Genomic DNA, 25497 nt, shown 5'->3' on the forward strand with positions numbered 1-25497 from the left:
CAAGACTTTGCGCAACGAAGCTTAGAATTTCGTCGCATAAAGTGACTTTGCGCGACGAAATCGTCTCACAAAATGACTTGCGTGACGCAGTTTAGAGTTTTGTTACGCAAAGTGACTTTGCGCGACGATGTGTGTCAACGATTATTCTGGGACTAGCCAAGACAAGTACCAACATCCTCGTATATGTACTCATGGCTAAGCTGACACTAGTGATTTCGATGTCAACCTTTAACCTGACACCAACTTCCTATTTAGCTTCACAACAAACACCATCATTCATTTAGTAATTGTATCGGTATATGCTCTCTGTCTTTTTCACTACGAATTTCACCGCTTCATGTTATTTTAGAAAATTCACTTACGGTTAAAATATGATGTTTTGATAAACTTTGAATTCAATATTGTGATCTATGATACTACCATGAGATTCATCTTCTTAGATAACAACTCACTAACTTTGCGCATATGACGTTATTTAACAATAATGGAAAACAATTGTGTCTATTTACCCTGATACGGTTTCTCCCACCGTTTCTCCTTCCCAAGCAATTCACACTATCTCTCTACTAAAAAAATAAAATAAATAACTCACTTACTTCACCAAAAATGAGAAGAAATCCTTCTATTTAAATTTAGTAGCATATTCTTCTTCACCTATAAGTGAGATGTGTTAATTTCGATTCTCACTAACGGTGAATTTGAACAACACCCATTGTGAGGCTTAGCCACTCGCTCACTCCCTTACACTATGTTTGGATGAAGAAATTTAAGATTACTAAGGAATTTTAACATGACGGAAATTGAAATGACGGGATTTTATTTTCTAGAATTTGTGATTTTTCTTGTTTGGTTAATCTAAAAGAACAATGGAATTGAGAATGGAATTTGTTAATTTTAAACTTTCAATCATAGAAATTGGAAAATAACACCTATTTACATGGAATTTAAACTTGGGAATTGGAGGCCCCTAAATTCCAAGTTTTTTTTTTATGCAGAAATTCTATATTTCTATGTTTATAAATCTAAACAAGGGAATTGGTGCATGTCAATTTATAAATTCTAACTTTTATCCAAATTACAAGTTTATTTATTTCATCCAAATATAGTATTAGTGTATTATGTTTGTTAAAAAAAATATTAAAATAGTTTTCTATTGAAATTAAAAACAGTTTAAAATATATAAAAAAAATAGACGTGTCCAATTTCGAAATACGACGCGTCGTATGTAAAAGTATAAGCTGCCGAACGACCCATCGTCCAAAAACAAAACAGAAACAAAAACCCCTCGAAAACTCGGGCAATCGAGAGAGACGGAGACGGAGCAAACTCGAAATCTCGTCAGCCAAAATACCCAAATCAGATACCTCACAAGATTCTGACAATGCAGAAATTTCTCAACAGATCTGTAAGATTATTAGAACAAAACCCAGAATTTTTCTCTGAGCTTTTGAAGCACCAAAGGAATGTGCTTTTCTCGCTTCGGTTTTTCTTCTGGTTGAGCTCTCAGAATGGGTTTTCGCCCAACCCCGTTTCGTGTAATGCACTTTTCACTACGCTCGTGGAGGCTAAGGCCTGCAATGCTGCAAAATCGTGTTTGGAACTTGGGTTAGAAAATGCGATTACGGGACAGGGATTCAAGACCGAAGGGATAGAGGAATATCTAGAAGACTTTGGAAGAGACTCTAAGAAAAGACTTAGAGGACTTGAATCCAACGGAAGACGTAACACAAAACCGAGCGGAATGACGTTCTAGGATTCATACAGCCGACCTTACTTAGTAGGAAAATGTTTTGTTGTTGTTGTTCATGTTGTTGTATTTAACCCCTAAGTTTGTTATGTTTTGTTGGAAAATCAATTTTTGCTCTTCTTGGCTTGGATTCAACGTCTATTTCTTGATGCCACTAATTAGTGTATTGATTACCAGAGTAGTGAAATTAGTTAGAGCAGTATTTTCCTTTAAACCAGAGTAGTGAAATTAGTTAGAGCAATATTTTCCTTTAAACGAGATTCATTCTCAACACACCTTTTATATGTCAGAAATTTTCAAACTTAGCTCGTGAATAACATAAATGAGTGACGTGGAGCATGTGTTGCCGTTGATACTATATTAACTACATTGAAATATTTGAGAATTAAAGAGAAAACAAAGAAGAAAAGAAGAACAGTAAGAGATAAGTTTGAATATCATAAGTTAGAGAATGACTTTCATATCATGACGATGTTGTTGCTGTGGCATCTTATACTAATCATGTGATATTTCTGCATAAATTTTGTATACATGACATTATTATTAGAATAAAATTGATAAAAAGCAACTTAAAAACACAAAACCATACCTATTTTCAATAAGCAATAGTATCTTTTACATATAACTTTTCACTTTATCTGAAAGAAAACCAATAAAAAAGAGAGGGTGGTGCCTGCTCAAGAAATTGCATGGTGTTTTTTTCTCACAACCTTCCACTTTACGATGTCTCGTAGCTGGGAGACATTGATTTCTACTTTTTCCTTTTTTTTTTCCAAAAAATTATGTTCTAAAAAAGTTGTTTCTTCAAATCCCAGTATAATCCATGTACAAAAATAATTTAGTAACCACAGAAGAAATTTTATGCGCATCAAACATCTGTAAAAAAATGAACTAAGCATTTTCCTTTTGTTATAACAATTCTTAGAGATATCCGCATCTGTTTTTTATATAATATTAGCTCCTAATCAATAAACTTTCCAATGAAATGCTATATTAATATATTATGCCAACTAAGCATCTGCTAATGGTTAGGATATGAGGACATTATGTTAATAAACTAACTAAAGTTTGAGTCTTATTAATTAATTTAAAACTCTAGAGCATTTGCTCTTGCATCAATATTTTGTGTTCAAATCTTTCTTCATGTAGTTTAATATAAACTATCGTATCGTTAAAATAATAATAATAATTCAAAACTCCATCTAATCATGTACATGCATAAGCCAGCATAATTATTTCGCAAACATCAATTTATTAAAAAGATTGTGGATTTATTAAAAAGAATATTCCTCTTGTGTGTAGGATTTGCAAATCAGTTGGTCGTTGATTGCAGAAAAAGGTTTTCATTGGTGTTACTGTGCTATTCACACACTTACTTCTGACACATTTCTCTTAATATTTAATCATCAGATCGAACGAATTGAAGAAATATAGCGCTTCTTTTGGGATCGAATTTGCAGAAAAGGGTTATGACTTGTGTGTTCATTTGTGTCAAGTTAAAGGTTCAGATGGGTCCCACTCCCTGCTCACCTAAAACCCCTTTGAGTTTGAGTGCACGGATCCAATCCCTGTCAAAGAGTGCTTTGGGTAGCAACCAAGCCTAAAAAGCCGTGGCTTTTAGTTTTAGTTAAGTAAGTTTGCATTTGATCGTTATTGGCTCTAAATTTGGTTCCTTTTAGTTAATTACACGTACATAGAAAAATTTCTCCAGCTGAGCGATTTTTGGTTTATTTGGAACATCGCTATGTGATGTTACTAATTCATAAAATCATGTTACGTGTATTTATTCTCATTTAATCCACTAAATCATGTTACGTGATTTTCAGTTTATTTGAAACACATCTAAGTGATGATACTAGGCCACCGTAGTCTATAGCTGTATTCCAAATCAATCAAGTAGTTGCAGTGCTTGATTGTTTTGGGATACCGCCACAGCTGCATCAAGTCATAGGTCATCTCTCCATAATAGTGGAGTGAAGTGGAAGCAACATTTTAGAATAGGGTATTGAATGAGTCTGCTGTTTTTGGGTAGATTTCAAGTTCGAAGTCCTGGGTGTTGAATGAGTCCTATGGATTAGGTTAGATGCTAGAGTAAGATAATTTGGCTGTGCTAGGGAGGAAGACATATTTTAGACAACTTGATCAAATTCTCCTACCTAAGACAGGTCATGACCAATCTTCACGAGGGGCAGCATCGAAAGTTGGAAACTATCAACCAAATCAACTCAACACATAAAATTGAATCTTCAATTCAGACTGCCTATACTGTATACAATAGTAGCAATAGACACTAACATACGGAAAAAAACAGAGAGCGGCATATACCAATGTTCTCAGGCATTTTCAGAACAAACAGAATACAGCAAAAACAAGCAACACTAAGCACTTCAGGTCCCTCCCTTTGCCAAATTCCAGCTCAAAGTAGAAAAAAGGCTATAGGATGGCTAGAGGACACGTCAGCAAGCGCTTAATCAATAAGAATTCAAGACAAAGAAAGAGATGACAACGGGGTAGGATTGAATTATGAACTTAACCACTTAAACATCATCATGAAAGATAGCAGTCTATACATTGCAAAATATAAAATTAAATGTATGATGCAAAATCTAATTCTGGACCATCGCTACCTGACCAAGAAAACCCAAACGGTGAGCAGGTTGGTTATGAATTGGGAAAATTATGTAGCCCAAAAGCAGAAACTTTTTAAAAATAGGAACCTTATGCATGATTAACAAGCCTAGCTACAACACAACAGATCCATGTCCAATGGCTACCAGATTAACTAACAGCCTTCACATAACGACTCAGTAAATATTTGCATCCTTCAAGTGACAAACAAAACCAGATAATTCTGTGAACCCGTTGAGCAGAAGATGGTGAATAGGCAGGTTGAACCAGTTTAACGGCCATAAAAGATACCTGATAGCAAGGAGACCGAAAACAGATTTCATTCTAAACATGCAAAGCTAACACAGGTTGATTTCACTAATTCACCTGTTTAGATGTCCGGCTAATATACCAAGACAGGACTTCTGTAAACGTCGGCTAAAAGACAAGTCAGTTGTTACAAATGTATCTTAAACCAGCAAAAGAGCAAAGCCAGCGTGAAGTGAAGCATTTTGGTTCAGTACGAAGCAGATTGGTTATCAAAGGGTTGTACAGCAAGAAAAGGAATGTCACTTCTTATAGCTTATCTTGTAACGAACTCATTTTACTAAAAGTTCGTGCCCCAAACATCTCCAATGAAACTGAATATTTCCTACCTTCCATTAATTAGTGCATCAAATTTGACCATATCTAACACTGTATGCCCAAGAATCATTAGTGTGGATACATGCTTAATAAAGATAACTCTAATAAAGATAATAGCTTGTTTCCAATTTCTTGAACAACACACATTGTGATTCTGTGGACTGCAACTACTTAAAGCAGTTGATTCTAGCTCCTAAATTTCACATTCAAATTGTTACAAAATAAACAACTTCCTATAAAACCAGTAGAACTTGGATCATTGCGTGCATTCTTCCACATGCGAACCTAGTCCATTCAAATTCCACAGTTTATAACTAAAATTAAACTCGTAAAACACAAATTCGACCTGCTACCACATTTACCTCCACAGCTATATCACATAACTCTTCTGCTCCACCTTAGCTTTCTCCGCGTCGATAGTGGACTCCACCAACTTAACCGCACTGTCCAACTTCCCCTCCGCATTCACCACCACATAATCGAAATTGTTAACATGCTTCACCTCCTCCCTAGCCGTCGCAACCCTCACAATAAGTCCTTCGTCTCGGTTTTCCGATCAATCAGCCTCTCCACAAGCTTGGCCTCACTCTCCGCCATCAAAAATATGAAAACAGCCGAATTCCCAAGAATCTTCCTCAGAGTCTGAGCACCCTGGATGTCAACTCTCAAAACAATGTTGGACCCCTTCCCCAATTCATCCCTAATCTGCTGTTTGGGAATCCCCAGTATCCATTAACTCAAACTTTCATTTGAGCTTTTCTGTCATAAACAAACATACAAAACAAGCTGCAAAATAATTATCAGCCGTAAAACAATTGAAAGAAAGCCACAAATCAACTTACAGAAGTTTCTAGTAAAAAAGAAGTAACTTACAGAAGTTGCAAGGAACATATCAAGATGACTTGGAACAGCACTTTCCTTCTAAGATCTCCCCTAGACATGTTTCAACGAAATGGTTGTTCTCCCCGCCAAGCTTATTGACCAGAGAATAACATATGTGTTCTTCCAGTGTATGACCTGCCCTACATAAAGTCTAAAACAAGTAAAGAATCATCCAACCTGTCTCTTTGTGAAAGACATTCAACTAGTTTCCCAAAAGTTTTCTGCTTTGGTTTAAGCTTACTCTTTAACATGTCTAAGAACCATTCCATTCCCTCTGCAGCATCTCCTTGATCACACAATCCAATGATGATATAATCTTGAGTGCCGAAAGTTGATTCCAAACCTCTATTCTTCATATCATTCCACAAACTTTTTGCTTCTTGTACAGCTCCAACCTGACAAAGCCTTTCAATAAGTGGGGTGTAGGTGTAAGTTGATGGTTGGAAGCCTTGAGTCAGGAGCTCTCGGAATAAGTTTGTACTTTCTACTATCTTGCCTTCCTTACAGAAACCTTGGATTAGAGTGTTGTATGTAATCAAATCACGAACAATACCCTTATGGGGCATTTCAGTGAATAATCCATATGCCTCATCGGTCCTTCCATGTAAACATAGTCCTCTCATCATTGCGTTGTAACTGACTGTGGTTTCTTTATAACCTCTATCACACATCTCCTTGTATAAGATCTTGGCCTCTTCAAAACTACCAATCTTACAGAACCCCAGAATCATCGTATTGTATGTGTACTCATTTGGACGATATCCCTTCTCAATCATCTCAAACCACAGCTTCCTAGCTTCCCCAATATAATCCATTGTGCAAAGACCATGAATCATGGTAGTATACATGACAATATCTGGGGCATAGCCTCTATCCTTAAGATCATTGAAAACCCGTAAACCCTCACGCCCCTTTCCTTTCTTACACAGCCAATTGATTACCTCCTGATACGTATAATTATCCGGGTCACGGTTCTTTGAAATCATGATGTGGAGGAGTTCGGACACTCGAGTATAATTCTTCTCCTTGCAAAACCCAGAAATCAATTTATTGAAAGCAGCCTTTCCAGGGACTAGTCCATCTACCAAAACCTGCCGAAGAAGCTCATATCCTTTCAAAACATTGTTATCAACACATAATGCTTGAATGAGATACCCAACAGTCTCAGAATCAGCTGCAACACCACATTCTATCATTTCTTGATACAATATCCAAATAATATCAGTCCTCCCCACTTTAAGGCAACCTGACAAAGCCGCATTCCAAGTCATTATAGACAGGCACACTCCAGCCCCTTTCAACCTATAAAACACATCAACCGCCTCCTGAACATATCCACCCTCGCAAAGACACCCAATATAACTTTCTAATGAAGCAGGATCAGGGCTAAAACCGGTATGTCCAAGAAGCAATTTTGCAGCATTGCAGGCCTTAGCCTCCACGAGCGCAGTGAAAAGCGCATTACATGAAACGGGGTTAGGCAAAAACCCATTCTGAGAGCTCAACCAGAAGAAAAACCGAAGCGAGAAAAACACATTCCTTTGGTGCTTCAAAAGCTCAGTGAAAAATTAGGGGTCAGTGAAATTAAAAGAAGGGTAATCGGATGGCAGAGTCTGCTCCCATCTGGGTTTTGTTCTAATAATCTTACAAATCTGTTGAGAAATTTCTGTAAAGTCAGAATCTTTGGTTTCGGTTGTGAGGTATCTGATTTGGGTATTTGGGTTTTGCCAGGCACGGTGGTTGCGGAGGAGGAAGATTAGGATTGACGACGGAGCTCTGGCCATGAACTATTAGCTCTGTCTCTCTCTGTCTCTCTCTGTCTCTCTCTAGCTAAGAATTGAATCAAAAACTCTGTTGATGTGCAAATGAAGCTCGAAATTATTGCACAAATGGTGGGAAAAAAAAAAGTTCGAGTGTGAAGTTTCACTTACTGGTAAATGGGTTTTGAAACAGAAATGTGCAGACCACAGAAAAAATCAATTACAAATCAATTGCATCCTCTACAGAGTCTACACGGTGAATAATTAAAGCAAATTATAAAGAACCTGCACACTAGCAGAGGTGAATACAGGAACACAGCAGCCATATGAGAACACCAGAAAATTGACCCCAACGGAAGCTGGTGCTCATTAGGACTTTTGGGGTTTAATTTTTTGATATCATTTTTCTCACCCAAGATGAAAGTATATAATGTATAAGAGTGATTTATAAGGAAAGAACCATCAAATAACCTAATTACAATATGATTACACGGACTCAAATAGATAACTAAACTAATTACAAAATGTTAACTCTTCAACACTCGCCCTCAAGTTGGTACATAAATGTCGTTCATACCCAACTTGACAAGAGAGTTGTAGAACGCTTGACTTGCAACAACTTTAGTTAAGATATCCGCCAATTAATCCTCTGACTTCACGAACGGGAATTGAATAATATTCCCATCCAACTTCTCCTTAATGAAGTGTCTATCAACTTCCACGTGTTTTGTGCGATCATGTTGAATTGGGTTGTGTAAGATATCGATAGCTGCTTTATTATCACAAAATAAATCTAAGGCTGAATTCGAAGGATACTCGAGCTCTCCAAGTAACCTCCGAAGGCATAATAGTTCACATACTCCTTTTGCCATACCCCTGTATTCTGCCTTTGCACTTGATAAAGCAACCACTTTCTGTTTCTTACTCCGCCAAGTCACTAAGTTTCCTCCCACAAATGTAAAGTAACCAGATGTGGACCGACGATCAGTAACATTGCTTGCCCAATTTGCAATGGTGTAACCTTCTATTCGGCAATGATCATTCTTGGAAAACATGATGCCTCTACCCGATGAGGACTTCAGGTATCGTAGGATGCGTTCAACTGCACCCATATATGCCTCACTCGGAGAATGCATAAATTGACTAACAACACTTACTGCGTATGCAATATCAGGCATGGTGTGAGATAAATAAATTAACCTTCCAACTAACCATTGATAACAATCTCTGTTAGTAAGAACTTGATCAGGGTGCAAGGCAAGATGGTGATTTTGGACTATGGGGGTGTTAGCCGGTTTACAATCAAGCATTCCGGTTTCAGCTAATAAGTCTAGAACATATTTTCTTTAAGACAGAAATATACTCTGTTTAGATCGAGCTACTTCTATCCCCAAGAAATATTTCAAACCACCAAGATCTTTCATCTCGAACTCGGTTGCTAGGTAATCTTTGAGCCTTGAGATTTCCTCTTTGTTGTCACCCGTAACAATCATATCGTCCACATAGATGATAAGTGCCGTCAATTTCCCCATTTGACGTTTCAAGAAAAGTGTATGATCAGAATTGCTCTGCCTGAACCCATATTTCCTCATAGCCGTCCGGAACTTACCAAACCATGCTCGTAGTGATTATTTCAACCCATACAACGCTTTATTCAACTTGCACACTAATCCGGGTTGTAAAACCGATGCATAACCAGGTGGAATATCCATATACACTTCTTTTTTAAGATTACCATGTAAGAAAGCATTTTTCATATCAAATTGTTGTAATGGCCAATCTAAGTTGGCCACCAAGGACTTTGACCATTGACTTTTTAGGTTTTCGTCTGAGACCCCTCCTAGGCTAATTTCAACGTCCTGAACCCGTTTCCGATGTCCGTTTTCCCAAATTAAGTCGTTTGAGTAAAGTTTCATGAAATGTACCCTTTATGTGCTTAAGGGCAATTATTATCGCGTTTCCGTGTTCGCTAGTTTACGTGGCTATTCGGCGTCTAAGTATCTGTGAGTGGACCTTTTCTAAAAATGCATGTTTTGATAGTAGAAATGCATACATGAAAAGCATGATTTAATGATTATGTTTTATGAAACGCTTTGAGATAACATGCTTATTGAGGCTAGATTGAATTACTACGATTTTTCCTATAACCCATGTTCTTATAGAATATCTTATGGATGACGATATGATATTTAGAACATGTTTCGAACACCTCTTTATAGTATAAATGATGGATGACTTTATACTATGAAGTTGCTTTTCAATATATGTAATAACCCGTCCTGAGATTTACGGAAGAAAAAATGTATTTTTGTATTTTCACTAAGTTTGGAGGATACTTTCCTTTTTAAAATTGTTTTTGGGTCTTAAATGGTGTGCCCAAGGGGCCCACCCCTTGATTTTGTCCCCCGAGCCTCTTTCTCTCTTCTCTCTCATTTCCCCCACTCTCTTCCCTCACCCCTGGACCTTTCCCTCCTTGTGCACTCCCTCTTTGATCTCTCCCTCTCTTCTCGATTTCATCACTCACACAAGCAACAACAACCCCAAACCAACATCACTAGACGTAGGAACCTCGGGAAAACTCAAGCAAACCTTCATGGAACCCCAACAATGATGGTGTTACTGTTCTTCGTATTCTCCAATGTGTTTCGTGTTTTTCTGACATTGGTAAACTTCTAGAAATCCTTGGGTTGTGTTTTACGGTTAGATCGAAGGTTTTTTAAGTGGTGTATAATTGTGAATCATAGAAAATAGCTCAGAGTAGCTTTTCCAAATTTTTCGGCAAGCATCACCCCTTTCGAGGCAATTTTTGACCAAACCACGGCAAGTTGGCCTGCATGCAAAGGTATCAATCTCTTCGTCTCGCTGAGTACTACAACTTTCCTTTTGTTTCACCCAATTTCGTTGAGTATTGAATAAGTTATATCCATTTGAATCTTACCTAGTTTCCAGTGACCTTCGCGGCTTTCGAGGCATTTTCTAGCCTTCTTCCCCGGTGAGTAATGAGCTCCCAAGCCCAACCCTTCAAACCAGGCCCTTGGGCCGAACAAATTAGGACCTTCAACCCGTTGAAAAACTAACCCAACCCATGTATTTATTTTATTTGTTTTTCTGAAATTCAAAGGGCTTTGGGCCGGGCTTTTAAGCCCTAACCCTAAACCCTTGTAAGCCCAAACCTTTAAACCTTAAACCTTTTGTGACCCAAGCCCAATCCCTTTTAAAACCCAAACCCATCAAAACCTAAACCCTTTAGGCCCAACCCGGATCCAACCCTAAGCCCAAACCCGGTTGACCTGGTTTAACTCGTTAACCAAGACCCGTTGACTTTGACCTGATCTGACCGTTGACTCGATCAACAGTCAGCCTTGACCTTGACCTTGACCGGTCAACGGTCAACGTTGACTTTGATCGTTGACTTTTTGGGTCTTCGTGCGGGACCCCTTCTAGGCTAATTTCGACGTCCTGAACCCGTTTTCGATGTATGTTTTCCCAAATTCAGTCGTTTGAGTAGAGTTTGACTAAATGTACCATTTATGTGCTTAGGGGCAATTAATTGTGGCGTTTCCGTGTTCGCTATTTGCGTGGCTCTTCGGCAGCTAAGTACTATGAGTGGACCCCTTCTAAAAATGCATGTTTTGATAGTAGCATACATGAAAAGCATGATTTGATGACTATGTTTTATGAAACGTTTTATGAGATAACATGCTTACTGAGGCTATTTTGAATTATTACTATTTTTCATATAACCCGTGTTCTTATAGAATATCCGATGGATAACGATATGATATTTAAAACATGTTTAGAACACCTCTTTATAGTATAGATGATGGATGACTTTATACTATGAAGTTGTTTTTGAATATATGTATGTTCACTGGTTTTGTACTTACCTAATGGTCCTTTCTGCTACGAGACGTAGGAATAGATTCTGGACTGTCTCGGGCGACGGTTTGGTGTTGGTATAGGGCTTGAAGTGTGTTTCCTCTTGCTATTTAGCACAAGGACAAGGAGCCGACATGGGGCCTGGAGTGTATTTTATTCTGACTGTCTGCTCAGAGACGGGGAGCCGGCATGGGGCCTGGGGTTATCGGACATTCACTAGTGATTATTATATATACAAGTTATGATTTGAAACATTGCACGGCATGCTAGGTTTCAGAAAACCTATGTTTATCATGATATATATGTGTTTTCATAAAACCTGGGGTTAGTACGTTGATAACTATTTTATTATATATATATATATATCAACTTGGTCCACTCATGTTTGTTTTGCGCCCCTTTCAGGACTTAAAATCGAGGCGTACAATCCAAGCTTTAAGGTATTTTCGCATCGGCATCTTCGAGTTCTCTCGGCGTATGACCCATTCTTTTATTCATTCAATTTTATATTATTTTCTTTTAGTGTTCTAGATTAGATGTGTGCTCTAAACACGTTCCTTAAATACATATTCATTATTCTTTTATATTTATAAGCCTTATCTACCCCTTGTTTTCAGCATTTGCACTCAATAAATGGTTTTCATCACTCTTGGGTGTCGACCAGCTCGTGCCTATCCTGGTATTCAGGAAATATTGGGATTGGGGTGTGTCAATTTATATATGGTTAATGGTTTTGTACTTACCTAGTGGTCTTGATTCCGCTACGGGACGTAGGGATAAATTCTGGTCTGTCCCGGACGACGGTTTAGTGTTGGCATAGGGCCTAGAGTGTGTTTCCTCTGGCTATTTAGCACAGGGACGGGGAGCCGGCATGAGGCCTATAATGTATTTTTCTCTGACTATCTGCTTAGAGACGAGGAGCCGGCATGGAGCCTGAAGGTTATATTAGACATTCACTAGTGATTATTATATATACAAATTATGATTTGAGACATTGCACATCATGCTAGGTTGCGGAAAACCTATGTTTATCATTATATGTGTTTTCATAAAACCTGGGGGTTAGTACGTTGATAACTGTTTTATTTTATATATATATATATATGTGTGTGTATATATATATATATCAACTTGGTCCACTCATATTTGTTTTGCGCCCCCTTCAGGACTTAGAATCGAGGCATACAATCCCGGCTTCAAGGCACTTCCGCATCGGCATCTTCGAGTCCTCTTGGTATAAGACGCATCCTTTTATTCATTCAATTTTATATTAATTCTTTTAGTGTTCTAGATTAGATATGTGCTCTGAACACGTTCCTTAAATGCTTATTCATTATTCTTTTATATTTATAAGTCTTATATATACCTTGCTTTCAACATTTACACTTAATAAATGGCTTTCGTCACCCTTCGGGTGTCAGCCAGCACGTATCTATCCTGATATTCGGGGAATATCGGGATCAGGCGTGTCACTGCAGGTGAAGATAATTCAAACAGTAACAAAGTACTCATGCACCTCTGAATAATGGGTCAACAAGCCAACTCCAAACTAGCAAGCAACATACCATCTCTAACCCTTACAAGGTCGCGCAGGCCACTACCAGAAAGCCACCCTCCAAACCCTCTACATCAGCATCCAAGTAAATCCCACTTCTGCTCTGCTTCACAAATGCATTGTTATTTTCTGTAATATAGTCTCATTTCTAGAACTGTAAATTCGAATTTGGAAATAAGTCTTCTGTGCAAATTTGGATATTTGGATGTTGGTTAAAATTAGGGGAATGACTCTAATTTTGTTAGTCAATTAATTTAATTTTTGTGCAAGCTTCTAATTGATATTCTGCATCATGGCTCTAGTTATTTTAGGCATGTGTTGGCCGATACTCGAAGGTGACGAAGCCATACATGAGAATAATGAATAAAAAAAAAGTCTTATAAATTTAAATATAATTAATATGCAAATAAGGAACATGTTCAAAGCATACAACTAACCAGAACACTAAAAAAGAATAATATAAAAGTGAATGAATAAAGGAGTAGGTCTTACACCGAGAGGACTCGAAGATGCCTATGCGGAAGTGCCTTGACGTTGAGATTGTATGCCTCAATTCTAAGACTTGAGGGGGCACAAAACAAACATGAGTTGACCAAGTTGATATATATATATATATATAATATTGAAATAGTTATCAACATACTAACCTCCAAAGTTTTATGAAAACTAGCATAATATGTGATAAGTTTTCCGAAACCCTAGAATGCCATGAAACCTTTATAAAACATATCTCGTATATAGTGTGTTAACTAGTAGTATCCTAATCACAGTCACTTGTGGTGTTCAATAATTACATCTCCCGGCTCGCAGCCAACAACTATGTCTCTTGGCCCAAAGCCAGAGATTATTTCTCCCGGCCCGATGCCAACAACTATGTCTCTCGGCCTGAAGCCAGAGATTATTTCTCTCGGCCCGAAGCCAACAAATATATATCTCGCCCGTAGGCAAAATAGTGACCACTAGATATGCACAAAACATTGAACATAGTCTTTCCAAACGTAGGTACATATATCCCAAAGACATCTTCACAGCATATAGCCATCCATCATACATACTATAAAGAAGTGTAAAAACATGTTCATAAGCAGTATATAGTCATCCATCATATATACTACAAAGAACATAAGTTCGATAAAATATGGTATTCCAAAATATTCTCAGTAAGCATGATAATCATAAAGTGTAAATCTAATTTACTTATAAAAAGTTTCATAAAACGGAACTGTTAACCGTTGACTGGGCAAAATTCAAAAAAGTCAACAAAAAGTCAACGTTAACCGTTGACCGGTCAAAGTCAACGGTCAGTCTGGGTCAAGTCAACTGGGTCGGGTCAGGTCAGGTCAACCGGGTCTAGGCTTGGGTTGGATCCGGGTTAAGCCTGAGTTTTGGGCTTGGGTCCAAAAGGTTTGGGTTTAGTGCATTGGGCTTGTAACCAAGCCCAGGGGAAATGGGTTTTGGGTTTTTGGGCTAAAAGCCCGGCCCAAGGGTTTTGGCCAAGGGCTCGTGCTAACTCGACCCGAAGGCTTGGGTTTTAAAAGGTTTTAAAAGGTTTTGGGTCTTGGGCTTAATGGGCCTAAAGCCTAAGTTCTAAATGGCCCAAAGGCCTAAGTGATAAGGGGTTTGGGGTTTAGGCTAAAAGGGTTGGGCCAGCCCAACTCCACTCATGGGTCGCCGGACCCAATGGATGGGAAAACCAGAAACTAGGGGTTTTTCGCCGGGAAATTTCCCCGGCTCGATTAGGGGTAAAAAATCCACCAAAAGTCTCCATTTCAAAACCATAATAAAGCTAAGAATACCAAGATTCGAAATATACCTATTGGAGGCCATGAAACGGCCTGGAGTTGGTCGAAAAACCACACGAAGGTCACCGGTTTTCTTGCCGGAATCTGGGGAACGAAGAACACGCATGCACAGGGTTAAACCCCTTGATTTCAACTCCAAAAAAATCCCAAACAACTCGAAAGACTCACTAGAACAAGGATACAACCCCAAACATATCGACTCACCTCGGATTCATTGGATTCTGAGTTAAGTTGTCGATGTTCCTCCGTGCATCAAGGTTGTAATGTTGACAGGAACGAGATGAGTGAGGATCAAGTGTAAATGGCCTCTTTAAGCTTGATGGTTTCAGATCAATTGAAGGAAGAGGGTGAGTGAGTTAAGGGAGAGGTGTCTAGCTCGGGAGGGGAAAACATAAAAAGTGAGGAGAGAAGAGAGAGTTTCACAGAGAGGTGAGGGAGAGAGAGCAATTAGGCTGGGGGAACACAAACCAAAGGTGGGCCCCTCTTGGGCACACCTATTAAGACCTAAAAACAATATTTTAAATTAATATCCCATAACCAAAATCCAATTACAACATTACCCTTTCGTTCCGTAAATTCCGCTAAATAATCGGGACGGGTTGTTACATTGAGCATTTAAATATGTGCTACTACTTACCTAATTTTGGGTTTTTTTTCTTTTTGTGGTCAAGAAAATTTGGGATATTTGAGAATGTGGAAGAGAACTCATATTGAAAGCATGGTCTTTTCCACAAGTTGATCATCTTTGAATTGAATCTTGCATATGAAGCATGGGTTTTCAAGATGTGTATGGTTCACGGGACTTTCTTTTTCTTTCATTTTTCTTTGGTTAAAAAGTCGCACACTTGTTCTCCCAAAAAAAAAAAAAGTCGCACACTTTTTCTTTAATAAATAGTCCGGACTACTCAAAAGTACGGAAAATGAATGGTTATGAAACACTATTTTTGTTTACTTGACAAAAATAAATATAAAGCTGAACTGACTAATAGTCCGAATTATTGAAGACTTGCCCCACTTTTATCAACAAAGTTTTCTTCCGACCCAAAAAAGAAAAAGAAACTTCGACTCCTTTGCTTTGCAATTCTAAATGGTCGTACTCGTTATCGTTAAAGATTCTGATGGATCTTATCTGATCAATTTCTTTCGCGATCATAAAGATTTACTTGGATGGGAATAGAAGGGAAGAGAATTCTACTCTCTCACTCAAAACCTGTAGAACCCGAAGGTATACTTCTCCACCGGTTAGTGGATTGTCACCCGTTGGTCTGCCATGCACTAGTTTGAGAAAACAAGCACCATTAAACCTAGAGCGAGTTGGTTATTGAGTCGACAAGTTGTTAACACAAAGATTGCAATGACAAAGTCCACTAGATGCAGAGCAAGTTGGTTATTTATACGACGACCTAGTTAACACAAAATTTGCAATGATAAAGTCCTAGTTTACTACCCTATCAGTCATGACTCATGCCCTCCATTTATTTCTTTTTTGACTCTTTATTTATTTATTTATTTTTATTTATCATTTACTCTTTCTTTAATATTGTGTCGTTTCCTCTCCTTTGTCTTAAGAGCTAGTAGATGTAACATCAGTTTGTACAGGTTATATGCAAATCTACAGAACTTCCTTGCATGTAGAACATGCCAATTCAAATGGAAGCGGCTAAGGAACCACTTGGTAACTATTTCGTTTTTAATTTTCAGTTTTTTATTTTTGATCTTTAGTTTCTACTTTGTTTGAAAACCGGTAATTTTCAGTTTTTGATAAGTAGTTACCAAACAAGATTTAAGTTAACGAAATAGTTATCAAACAACCCTGAAGTAAACATTTATATTTTCAATATTTTTAGCTGAGACTGAAGATGAAGATGATTAAGCGTCTGGTTAGTCAGCCTGCATCTGATGTGGACTAAACTTCTTGATCCACCTGCTTTTAGTCACCCCCATATTAACAGAACTTGTATGTCCTACATTAACCTTGCTTACTAAGGGAGCAATTTTTCTACTACCTTGAGGACTTAAAAGGAAACGAAGGGATGAGAGAATCAAACTACGTTGGATTGTTTGTATGCACTCTCTAATCCCGTGGACGTAGCTGATCTTGGTGAACTAAGTACCTCTTGTGTCTCTATGTGTGAATGTGATCTATCCATCTCCCATCTTGACCGCTGAAGCAATTTTTGGCATCAATAGGATTTCAATGAGGTTCAACACTGTTAGAATGTGAGCATGTATCACTTTATGGAAGATTTTCCTCTCTAACGTCGCATACTCTCAACAACTCTAGAGCTAATTGTACACATGAAGCACATAAAGAGTTTTCCTTTTACGGTTACTTTCAGTTTAGTACTTCCTCAATCCTCGTCTCTCAAACTGGTACTTCCTCGATCCTCAGCATCGTTTTCCTTTTACAGTTAATTTCAGTTTAGTACCCAGAATTCACAAGCATGCTGGAATTCTCAAGTAACGTACACTCAACAAGCCTAGTGTAACTCAGCATACAACATCACAGTCTAGCATTCGTATCCGCATATAAACTTTTGTTAAGCACACAAGCCCTAAACCCTTCACTCTTTTCAGAGTTGCTGACTTAAGCATCAAAGATCTATTTGGCAAACCGTTCACCTCGTGGGCGTGTGAGGCTTTGGTCTTTTATCAAAGTTGTTGATTATTTTGTAGGTATAAATTCGTTAAGACTAAAGACGGTAGATTTTTGCTACACACATATAAATCAGGAAGACAAAATATTGAAATGAATGCATGAACCAAAATCCAACATGAAAATAGGGAGTTCTAGAGGTGGCTTTAATCTATTGTCGAGAAATATGCGAAAGAGAAGAAGCACAAATCTTACAAAAGACCAAGTTCAAATTTTATGTGATAAGATTTAAAGCTCGTTTGGAAAACTAGTCAGAATGATGAGGTATTAAAACTGCAATTTGAATAGCTAATGTTCGTACGTTATAGGCAAGGAAACACATATACGGAGTGTTATATACACATATACAGAGTGTTACATACATGTATTGTCCTGCTCCTGCACTGGCAGGAACCTTCCCTTGTTAATCATCGTTAATCAAGAGAATTTGATTATATTAATATTTTCGTTGACTTTGAATTAAGTTAATTGAAGTTGCATCTCAAATTCTCCTTCTCAAGTTGAGAGAAATGAAAAATACTTGTCATTTAAAGAACAATGAAATCCATAAACCAGTTCGAGCATTTAAATATGTGCTACTACTTCCCCAAGTTTGGGATTTATTTTATTTTTTTCTTTTTGTTGTCAAGAAAATTTGGGATATTTGAGGATTTGGAAGAAAACTCATATCGAAATGCACGGTGTTTTGCCACTTAGTACTACGATCTAGTAGTATTTTTCTTTATTTGTAAGTGAGAGGTCTTAGGTTCAATTCTCGTCAAAAACGAATTTGAATCACATTATTACTGGCTCATTATGAGGCTAAGTCTACCTCCCCTCTCTTGGGCAAATAATATCGTTTTTTAATAAAAAAAAAAAACACACAGTTTTTTGCACAAGTTGATCATCTTTGAATTAAATCTTGCATATGAGGCCTGGGTTTTCAAGATGCGCAAGGTTCAAGGAACTTTATATTTGTTTCATTTTTCTTTAGTTAAAAAGTGGCACACTTTTACTTTAATAAACGGTCCCAATTATTCAAAAGAACGAAAAATGAACGGTTATAATATACTATTTCTATTTACTTGACAATCTAGTAAATATAAAGCTAAGTTTTCTTCGGACCCAAAAACAGAAAAGGAAACTTCAACTCCTTTCCTTTGCAATTCTAATTGGTCGTACTTGTTATCTTTAAAGATTCTGCTGGATCTTATCTGATCAAGCTCTTTTGGGATCGTAAGATTTACTTGGACTCTCACAAAACCCATAGAGCCCAAAGGAATACTTCTCCACCGGTTAGTCGACTGCTCACTTGTCGGTCTGCCTTGCTCTAGTTTAGCACACAACTTATGGACTTCTTCCATATAGATAAACGAGTCATACAAAAAATTGGTGATCAAGGGTGGAGCCACGAAAGGACTAAGATAGTCTTGACATTTTTTTGTATAGAAAAGTTTAATGTTATGCTTATAATTTTTTGTCTTTTGTAGGTTCAGGACCCAAATCGATATTTTTACCTTAATTTTATTCGTCAGACATGATTTGAGGTTGGTGATTCCTATTGAGTTCAAGCAATCTGTTGCTTGTGAGCTTTGAAGAGGATTCTAGTAAGGGAATCAATGGAAAAAGAAAGGAAGAAAGTCACAGAGACTTGGAGTTTAGGTTTTACGGAAGATGATGATGAGCATGACTCCATACCAGACCCAAACTATAGTAATTGGTTGCTCACCACACAACACGGTAACTTATATTAGATCCATAAAACGTTTTGAAACTTTGGGTCTTCTAAGCTAAAATTAGAACTCCACCACTACTGCTAATCACATCCCATTGGCAAACAACACATTGATGTTTTCAATTGATCTTTCAATTTTTTTTATTTTGCAAGTTTTCTTGAAGGATAATACTAGAAAGACTAAATTTGTAGATAAATTTTTGTAAACTAAATAACATAGAAGTTCATAATTGAATAATTAATTAAAATTTGATAAACGTTGATATATTATTTAGTTTATAAATTTTATATACAAATTTGGTCTTTTAATTGCCCCAACAAAAACTTGCATCCACATTTACGAATTTACGTGCTAATAAAAGTGGGAAAGTAAAAGTTTAAAGATAAATTCTTTTCCGTACGGATTTGCCCCCCTCTTTTTTAACTTGAGGGGGAAGGACTTCCATCTTCTTACGGAGTTGTATAATATCTGGCTTCAACAAAAACCTTTGCAGATTCATCCTCAACCGACTCAATTTTTGCTTTCCTTTCCCAATTTCACAACATTCCCAGAATTTAATTCCAATCGATTGTATAAAAACCCTAGATCCCCTAACCCTCCTCCACCTTCAATCAACCTCCGAATTAGGGTTTCCGCTCTCCAATCCCAGAGGCACGCACAGAGCTTGAACGATAGCCATGGACGACAGCTGTGCGGTGTGTGCCGATACTCTGGAATGGGTTGCCTACGGTGCCTGTGGACATCGCGAAGTCTGCTCCACCTGCGTCGTTCGTCTCCGCTTCATCTGCAACGATCGCCGATGCTGCATCTGCAAGACCGAGTCCGACGTCATTTTTATCACCAAGGTGCTATATTGTTCTCTGATCTTGGGTTAAAGATTCTTACTTTTTAGCTTAGGATTTTGTGATGAAACTTCAAACTATAATTGTGGGTTTTTGATATGTGAATTTTCTTTGTGAGAACTTTGATACACGCAGAAGCGGGAAAGATTTGTCCTTTTTTGTAGGATTATGTTTTTCTGGGCTGTTTCGCATTCGATTTGCTTGTTCGGGTTGAATTCTCTTGGTATTTATTGACTTATCATTGTGGTGCATATTGGATTCTCTTGCCCTTGAATGTAATGAGCTTCTTGGCTGCATGATTTGTGTTTTATTCGATGAGCTTTTTGTAGAAGTTTAAGTGGCATGCATTTGCCCGTACACACTTTCTTAAATTTTTGTTCATTGTCGATGTATCTGTTTATTGTGAAAAAATTCTAGCTTTACATAATTTAGCAGATACATTATTCAGTGCCTGCTCCGTTGTAACTTGTTGTAAGTGGGATGCATTAACTTCTACGCACTTTCTTGATTCTTCTCTGCTTCTGGTTTCCTTATGCGGTGTGCCTTGACGATCTTTTCAGGCTTTAGGAGATTATACAAGGATGATTAATGACTTCTCAGTCTTGCCGACTGAAGTAAGGGAGGGTCGCATTGGACCATATTGGTACCACGAGGACACTCAAGCATTTTTCGATGATGTGGACCACTACAAGATGATCAAGGCAATGTGCAAGCTTTCATGTAGCGAATGTGACAAGATGGATGAGCAATCAAATGATGGCCCAAAGCGTCGTGGGAAGATTCGGAACCTTGATCATCTGAAGAATCATTTATTCCACCAACATAGGTTGTGGATGTGCTCCTTATGTTTGGAAGGGAGGAAGGTAAAAGTCGTTACTCTGATTGCTAAGAGACTTGATATTTATCGTATATTTACATTTCAAGCAGCGCTTTTGCTCTATTATCTTCTTTCTGTCTTCTTAGGTATTATCATTTTTATTTGATTTATCTAATTAGCTTCTTTCATGTTACGCAGGTGTTTATATGTGAACAAAAACTATATACTAGAACTCAATTGAGGCGGCATATAAATACAGGTGACTCTGAAGTGGATGGAAGTGAGAGTGAAAGAGGTGGCTTCATGGGACATCCTATGTGTGAGTTTTGCAGAACCCCATTTTATGGCGATAATGAGCTGTACTCCCACATGACTACTGATCACTATACTTGTCATATATGCCAAAGGTATTCGACCGTCTTTCACTGGAAGAGTGCTATGTTTTGATTGTAATTTTTAAAATGTTCAAGCGCATATGTGATTTCTGCTGTTCAATGCAGGCAGAATCCTGGACAATATGAATATTATAAGAATTATGATGACCTGGAGGTAAGTTATTAGTGTTATTTATTTTGTATTATGTTTTTCCTGCTGCTGTATATGTGTTATGAATGCTTTTTCATTGTATGTCACAGATGCACTTCCGCCAAGGTCATTTTCTATGTGAAGATGAGTCCTGCCTCAGCAAAAAGTTTGTTGTCTTCCAATCTGAGGCAGAAATGAAGGTGACTTATAAAATGTGAGAAACTTATGCGTTCCTGCTCTTGCAGTATTTAATTTTTGACTTCCCCTTCTTATTTATTTTTCAGAGGCATAATACACTTGAACATGGAGGGAGCATGTCTCGTTCCAAGCGTAATGCTGCTCTGCAGGTAGGCATACTATTTTTTTGTTCTTCTCTGCAATTTCCCTTCTGCATCGAGGCTCAGTTCTTCTCTCATTTTTTTTTATTTGTAATTCAGTTTTTATGCAATATAATTATCTTTCGTCATATATCTGTAACAGATACCAACCAGCTTCAGATATCAACGAAGTAGTGAACAAGATCATCGACGTGGAAGAGGCGGAAGAGGTGGAAGAGGTCTGGCATTTCATCGCGATTCTTCTGAAAATCAACTTTCTATTGCTGTTCAAGCAAGTTTGGAGACTGCTCATGCTGATAGAACATACGATGATCCTTCATCCTCCAGACTGCAAGTTCCTCCAGATATTGGGGATACAGGCGATATTGATCCGATCGCTGATTCATTTGAATCATTAAGTGCAACAGATATTGAAACATCTTCAAGGTACCGTCAGGCCGTGGGGCCTATTTCTAGGAATGGGCGTTTGGAAGAATCTTCCTTTCCTCCCCTCTCAATGGCAGCTGGCAACAGTTCAGACCCCAAACAAGACTCAGATAGTCTGCCTAGCAACACAATGGCTGCGCATCTCCGCCGGCAAAACAACCACAAGGTGGCTGTTAATAGCTCTGGAATGGCTTGGCCAGCAGCAACACGTGGGCCTGTGGCCGTTAATGGTTCTGGACAGGCTTGGCCAGCAGCAACACGTGGGCCTGTGGCTGTTAATAGTTCTGGACAGGCTTGGCCAGCAGCAACTCGGGGGCCTGTAGTACAACCTACTAATTCAGCTCAGGCTTCACCCGCGACAAGTGTTTCATCTCGTGTTTCTGGTCAGAGCAATATGGCCTCTGGTAATGGACCCAGACCATCTAGTTATGCCAGTTCCACTCAGGCTCAAGTTGAGACTAGACAGAATGCCTTTGCTAATGGATCGAGACCATCTAGTTATGCAAGTTCTGCAGCTTATGTTGAACAGACAACAATACCTGGATTGTTATCATCAGGTTCTTCAAGGGATTCAAGCAACACCAAATCTGGTAGGATCGGCCACTCTACGTCAGCTCCTAATTTGGTCGAAAATGGATCTGTTCAACCCTCCAATTCTGATTTTCCGCCTGTTTCTGCAGTACAAGTGCGTAAGTTGCCTTCAACTACCCATCCTATATTGAAAGTGGAGGATGTTCAAACTGCTAACAAGTCCTTAGTGGAAAAGATTCGTGCCGGTCTTGAATTTGACGAAGAAAAATACACTATTTTTAAAGACATATCTGGACAGTATCGCCAGGGTTTGGTTGACACAGGAATATATTTAGATTTTGTGCGGCAGTTTGGCTTGCTTCATCTTGTCCTTGATTTGGCTAGACTCTGCCCTGATTCTCAGAAGCAGAAGGAGCTTATCGATGCCTACAATACTGGTACCCGCAACGGATGGTCTCAGGACAGTCCTAAATTGAAAGATGGTAATAATTCTAAGAAAGGTAAAGGGAAGATTTCGGAGTCTGAAAACAGTAATTCTAAGAACACGCTAGCAGATAGCATTATTAGCTCTGTACGGGAACTTCAATCAAACAACAGGCCTACGGAAGAAGTGGTGGAGGTGTTGACAAAGGATGGGTACCGTGCTGCCAAAGGAAAATCAAATCTGTTAGTGAATGGGCACCAGGAGGAGTTGAATTCTCGCAGTCAACCTCTAGTGCAACCAAGGGGCCAAAAGGATTCCACGCCAGCTGCTAGGCCAAATTTAGTGGATGGTGGTGGAGGGAGCAAGCAGCGGAAGAAAACCTCCAAATTTGATAGAGTCCGCTTGGGTGATGCTGCAGCACTTTTAGATAGCAGAAATTCTGATTCTCAAGCAGATGCCGGTGATGAAGGATTAGATGGGAGGAGCAGTAACTCGGCTGGAGGATTGCCTGTCAAAGGTGTTTGGCGAAAAGGAACTCAAAAACTCTTTAGTTAGAAGAAATACAATGATGATTTACATCATCATTTTTTTGTCGGTAAAGTTGTGGTTACAAATTGAACTCGTATTTTGGAAAAGAGTTCGCGTTCACCCCACTTTTTGCGACCATTTAGTTCTCAACTCTGCATCCAGGTTGGTTTCTCTGTTTTAAGCAACTGGGCAGTGGGGTGCTGTGTGGCGTGGCAGTTTCGACTTTTACTGGAAGGATCCTGCCTCGCTGTTTTTATCGTTATGGTACAAGTGTTCATGTATACTCTTTCGGAATGAGAATATAGTGCAAAGGTGTGAGACTTTACAGGTTTGTTGTTGACATTTCTGTCTTTCAGATTTCCATGGTTATGTTTTTTGTTGTATGCTTGTGTTATTAAGGTAACAAAACGTTAACAGACTGAAGGTGGAATCGTCGGAACTTGGAGAATTATTACTTTAATTATATTCTGCTTCGTTATGTAGGCTTGTTTTTATTTTGGCTTAATTGGATTATTAGTCCCGTGGTGATGGGGAAGTCGAAAGATAGCCCTTGTGGTCAACAAATTAGGATTTAAACCCCTGTAATTTAGGTACAAAATTAAAAGTTCCGTCAACTCTCTGATAATTGTTAGCGCATGAATCTCATGTGCTGACAATTATTAGAGAGTTATGTTTTGGACTCACATGTATGGTTCACGGGCTAACAATTAAAGGAGAGTTGACGGAACTTTAATTTTGTACCTAAATTCTAACGCACTTCACAGCAAGGGTTTAAATCTTTTTTTTTTTTATTTTTTTATCACTGTTTTCATCTCCCGACTTTCCTATTATCACCGGAACTAATAATACAATTAGGCTTTTTATTTTTTCATGTCGAAATAATGGAGCTCACTTCTTGATGGAGGGAAATTTTACTTGAGAAAGGCATAAAATGTTTTTTACCTGGCTTTGATCGGAAAGCGAAATGAAAACCGAGCTTGCTATGAGAGTGCATCTGATCACTTACTCATCTCTCTTTATGCAGGGAATGTGAGATATATATATATATATATATATATTTTTTTTTTTTTTGGAGGAAAATGTGAGATATCTTGTGTCAGTCTTTCCCTGCGTTGTTCCGACACTATATCTTTAAGAAAGAGTAACCCTTGATCGTCCCCGTTATCTTGGAAGAACCACCACTACAACAATCAATCCGTATTCACTAAGTAGGGTTGGTTGCATCAATCTTGAAACACAATTGCACCTGGTTTTGTGCCAAGTTTTCGATTAGCTCCAATAATTACATGTTTTTTCTTAAAAGTCTCATTTCCAAGTAAGATCAAAATATAATTTTAGTCCATTTATACATTAATAACCTCATTTATTAATTACATTTCCTGGAAGGATCCTGCCTCGCCGTATTTATCGTTATGGTACAAGTGTTCATGTATACTCTTTCGGATTGAGAATATATGCAAAGGTGTGAGACTTTACAGGTTTGTTGTTGACATTTCTGTCATTCAGATTTCCATGTTTATGTTTTTTGTTGCACGCTTGTGTTATTAAGGTCCCAAAACGTTAACAGACTGAAAGTGGAATCGTCGGAACTTGGAGAATTATTACTTTAATTACATTCTGCTTCGTTATGTAGGCTTGTTTTTATTTTGGCTTAATTGGATTATTAGTCCCGAGGTGATAGAGAAGTCGAAAGATAGTCCTTGTGGTCAACAAATTAGGATTTAAAGCTCTGTGGTAAAACCCGTTATAATTTAGATACAAAATTAAAAGTTTTGTCAACTTTCTGATAATTGTTAGTGCGTGAACCTTATACACTGA

At 38.1% G+C, this 25497-nt stretch overlaps 1 protein-coding gene and 1 pseudogene across 1 annotated transcript; one reads left to right on the top strand and one right to left on the bottom strand.

The window, feature by feature from the left end:
- Positions 1-5085: 5085 nt before the first annotated feature.
- On the bottom strand, positions 5086-8038 carry LOC125471819 (annotated as a pseudogene).
- Positions 8039-19686: 11648 nt separating this feature from the next.
- LOC103961880 (E3 ubiquitin-protein ligase ZNF598) lies at positions 19687-24157 on the top strand. Its single transcript, XM_009374522.3, has 7 exons — positions 19687-20093; positions 20651-20953; positions 21106-21314; positions 21408-21456; positions 21543-21632; positions 21717-21779; positions 21913-24157. Exons 1-7 carry the CDS (start codon positions 19926-19928, stop codon positions 23704-23706), a joined length of 2676 nt encoding a protein of 891 aa, XP_009372797.2. The 5' UTR covers positions 19687-19925; the 3' UTR covers positions 23707-24157.
- Positions 24158-25497: the final 1340 nt, after the last annotated feature.

This window comes from the organism of the source record quoted next, unplaced genomic scaffold, assembly GCF_019419815.1.
Source record: "Pyrus x bretschneideri cultivar Hongxiangsu unplaced genomic scaffold, Pyrus_bretschneideri_v1 Contig62, whole genome shotgun sequence".
Lineage (NCBI taxonomy): Eukaryota > Viridiplantae > Streptophyta > Magnoliopsida > Rosales > Rosaceae > Pyrus > Pyrus x bretschneideri.

Coding starts and splice junctions, on each gene's coding strand:
- LOC103961880 (XM_009374522.3), top strand. CDS start 19,926: ATGGACGACAGCTGTGCGGTGTGTGCCGATACTCTGGAATGGGTTGCC. Junction 20,094..20,650: donor ACGTCATTTTTATCACCAAG/GTGCTATATTGT, acceptor CGATCTTTTCAG/GCTTTAGGAGATTATACAAG. Junction 20,954..21,105: donor TATGTTTGGAAGGGAGGAAG/GTAAAAGTCGTT, acceptor CATGTTACGCAG/GTGTTTATATGTGAACAAAA.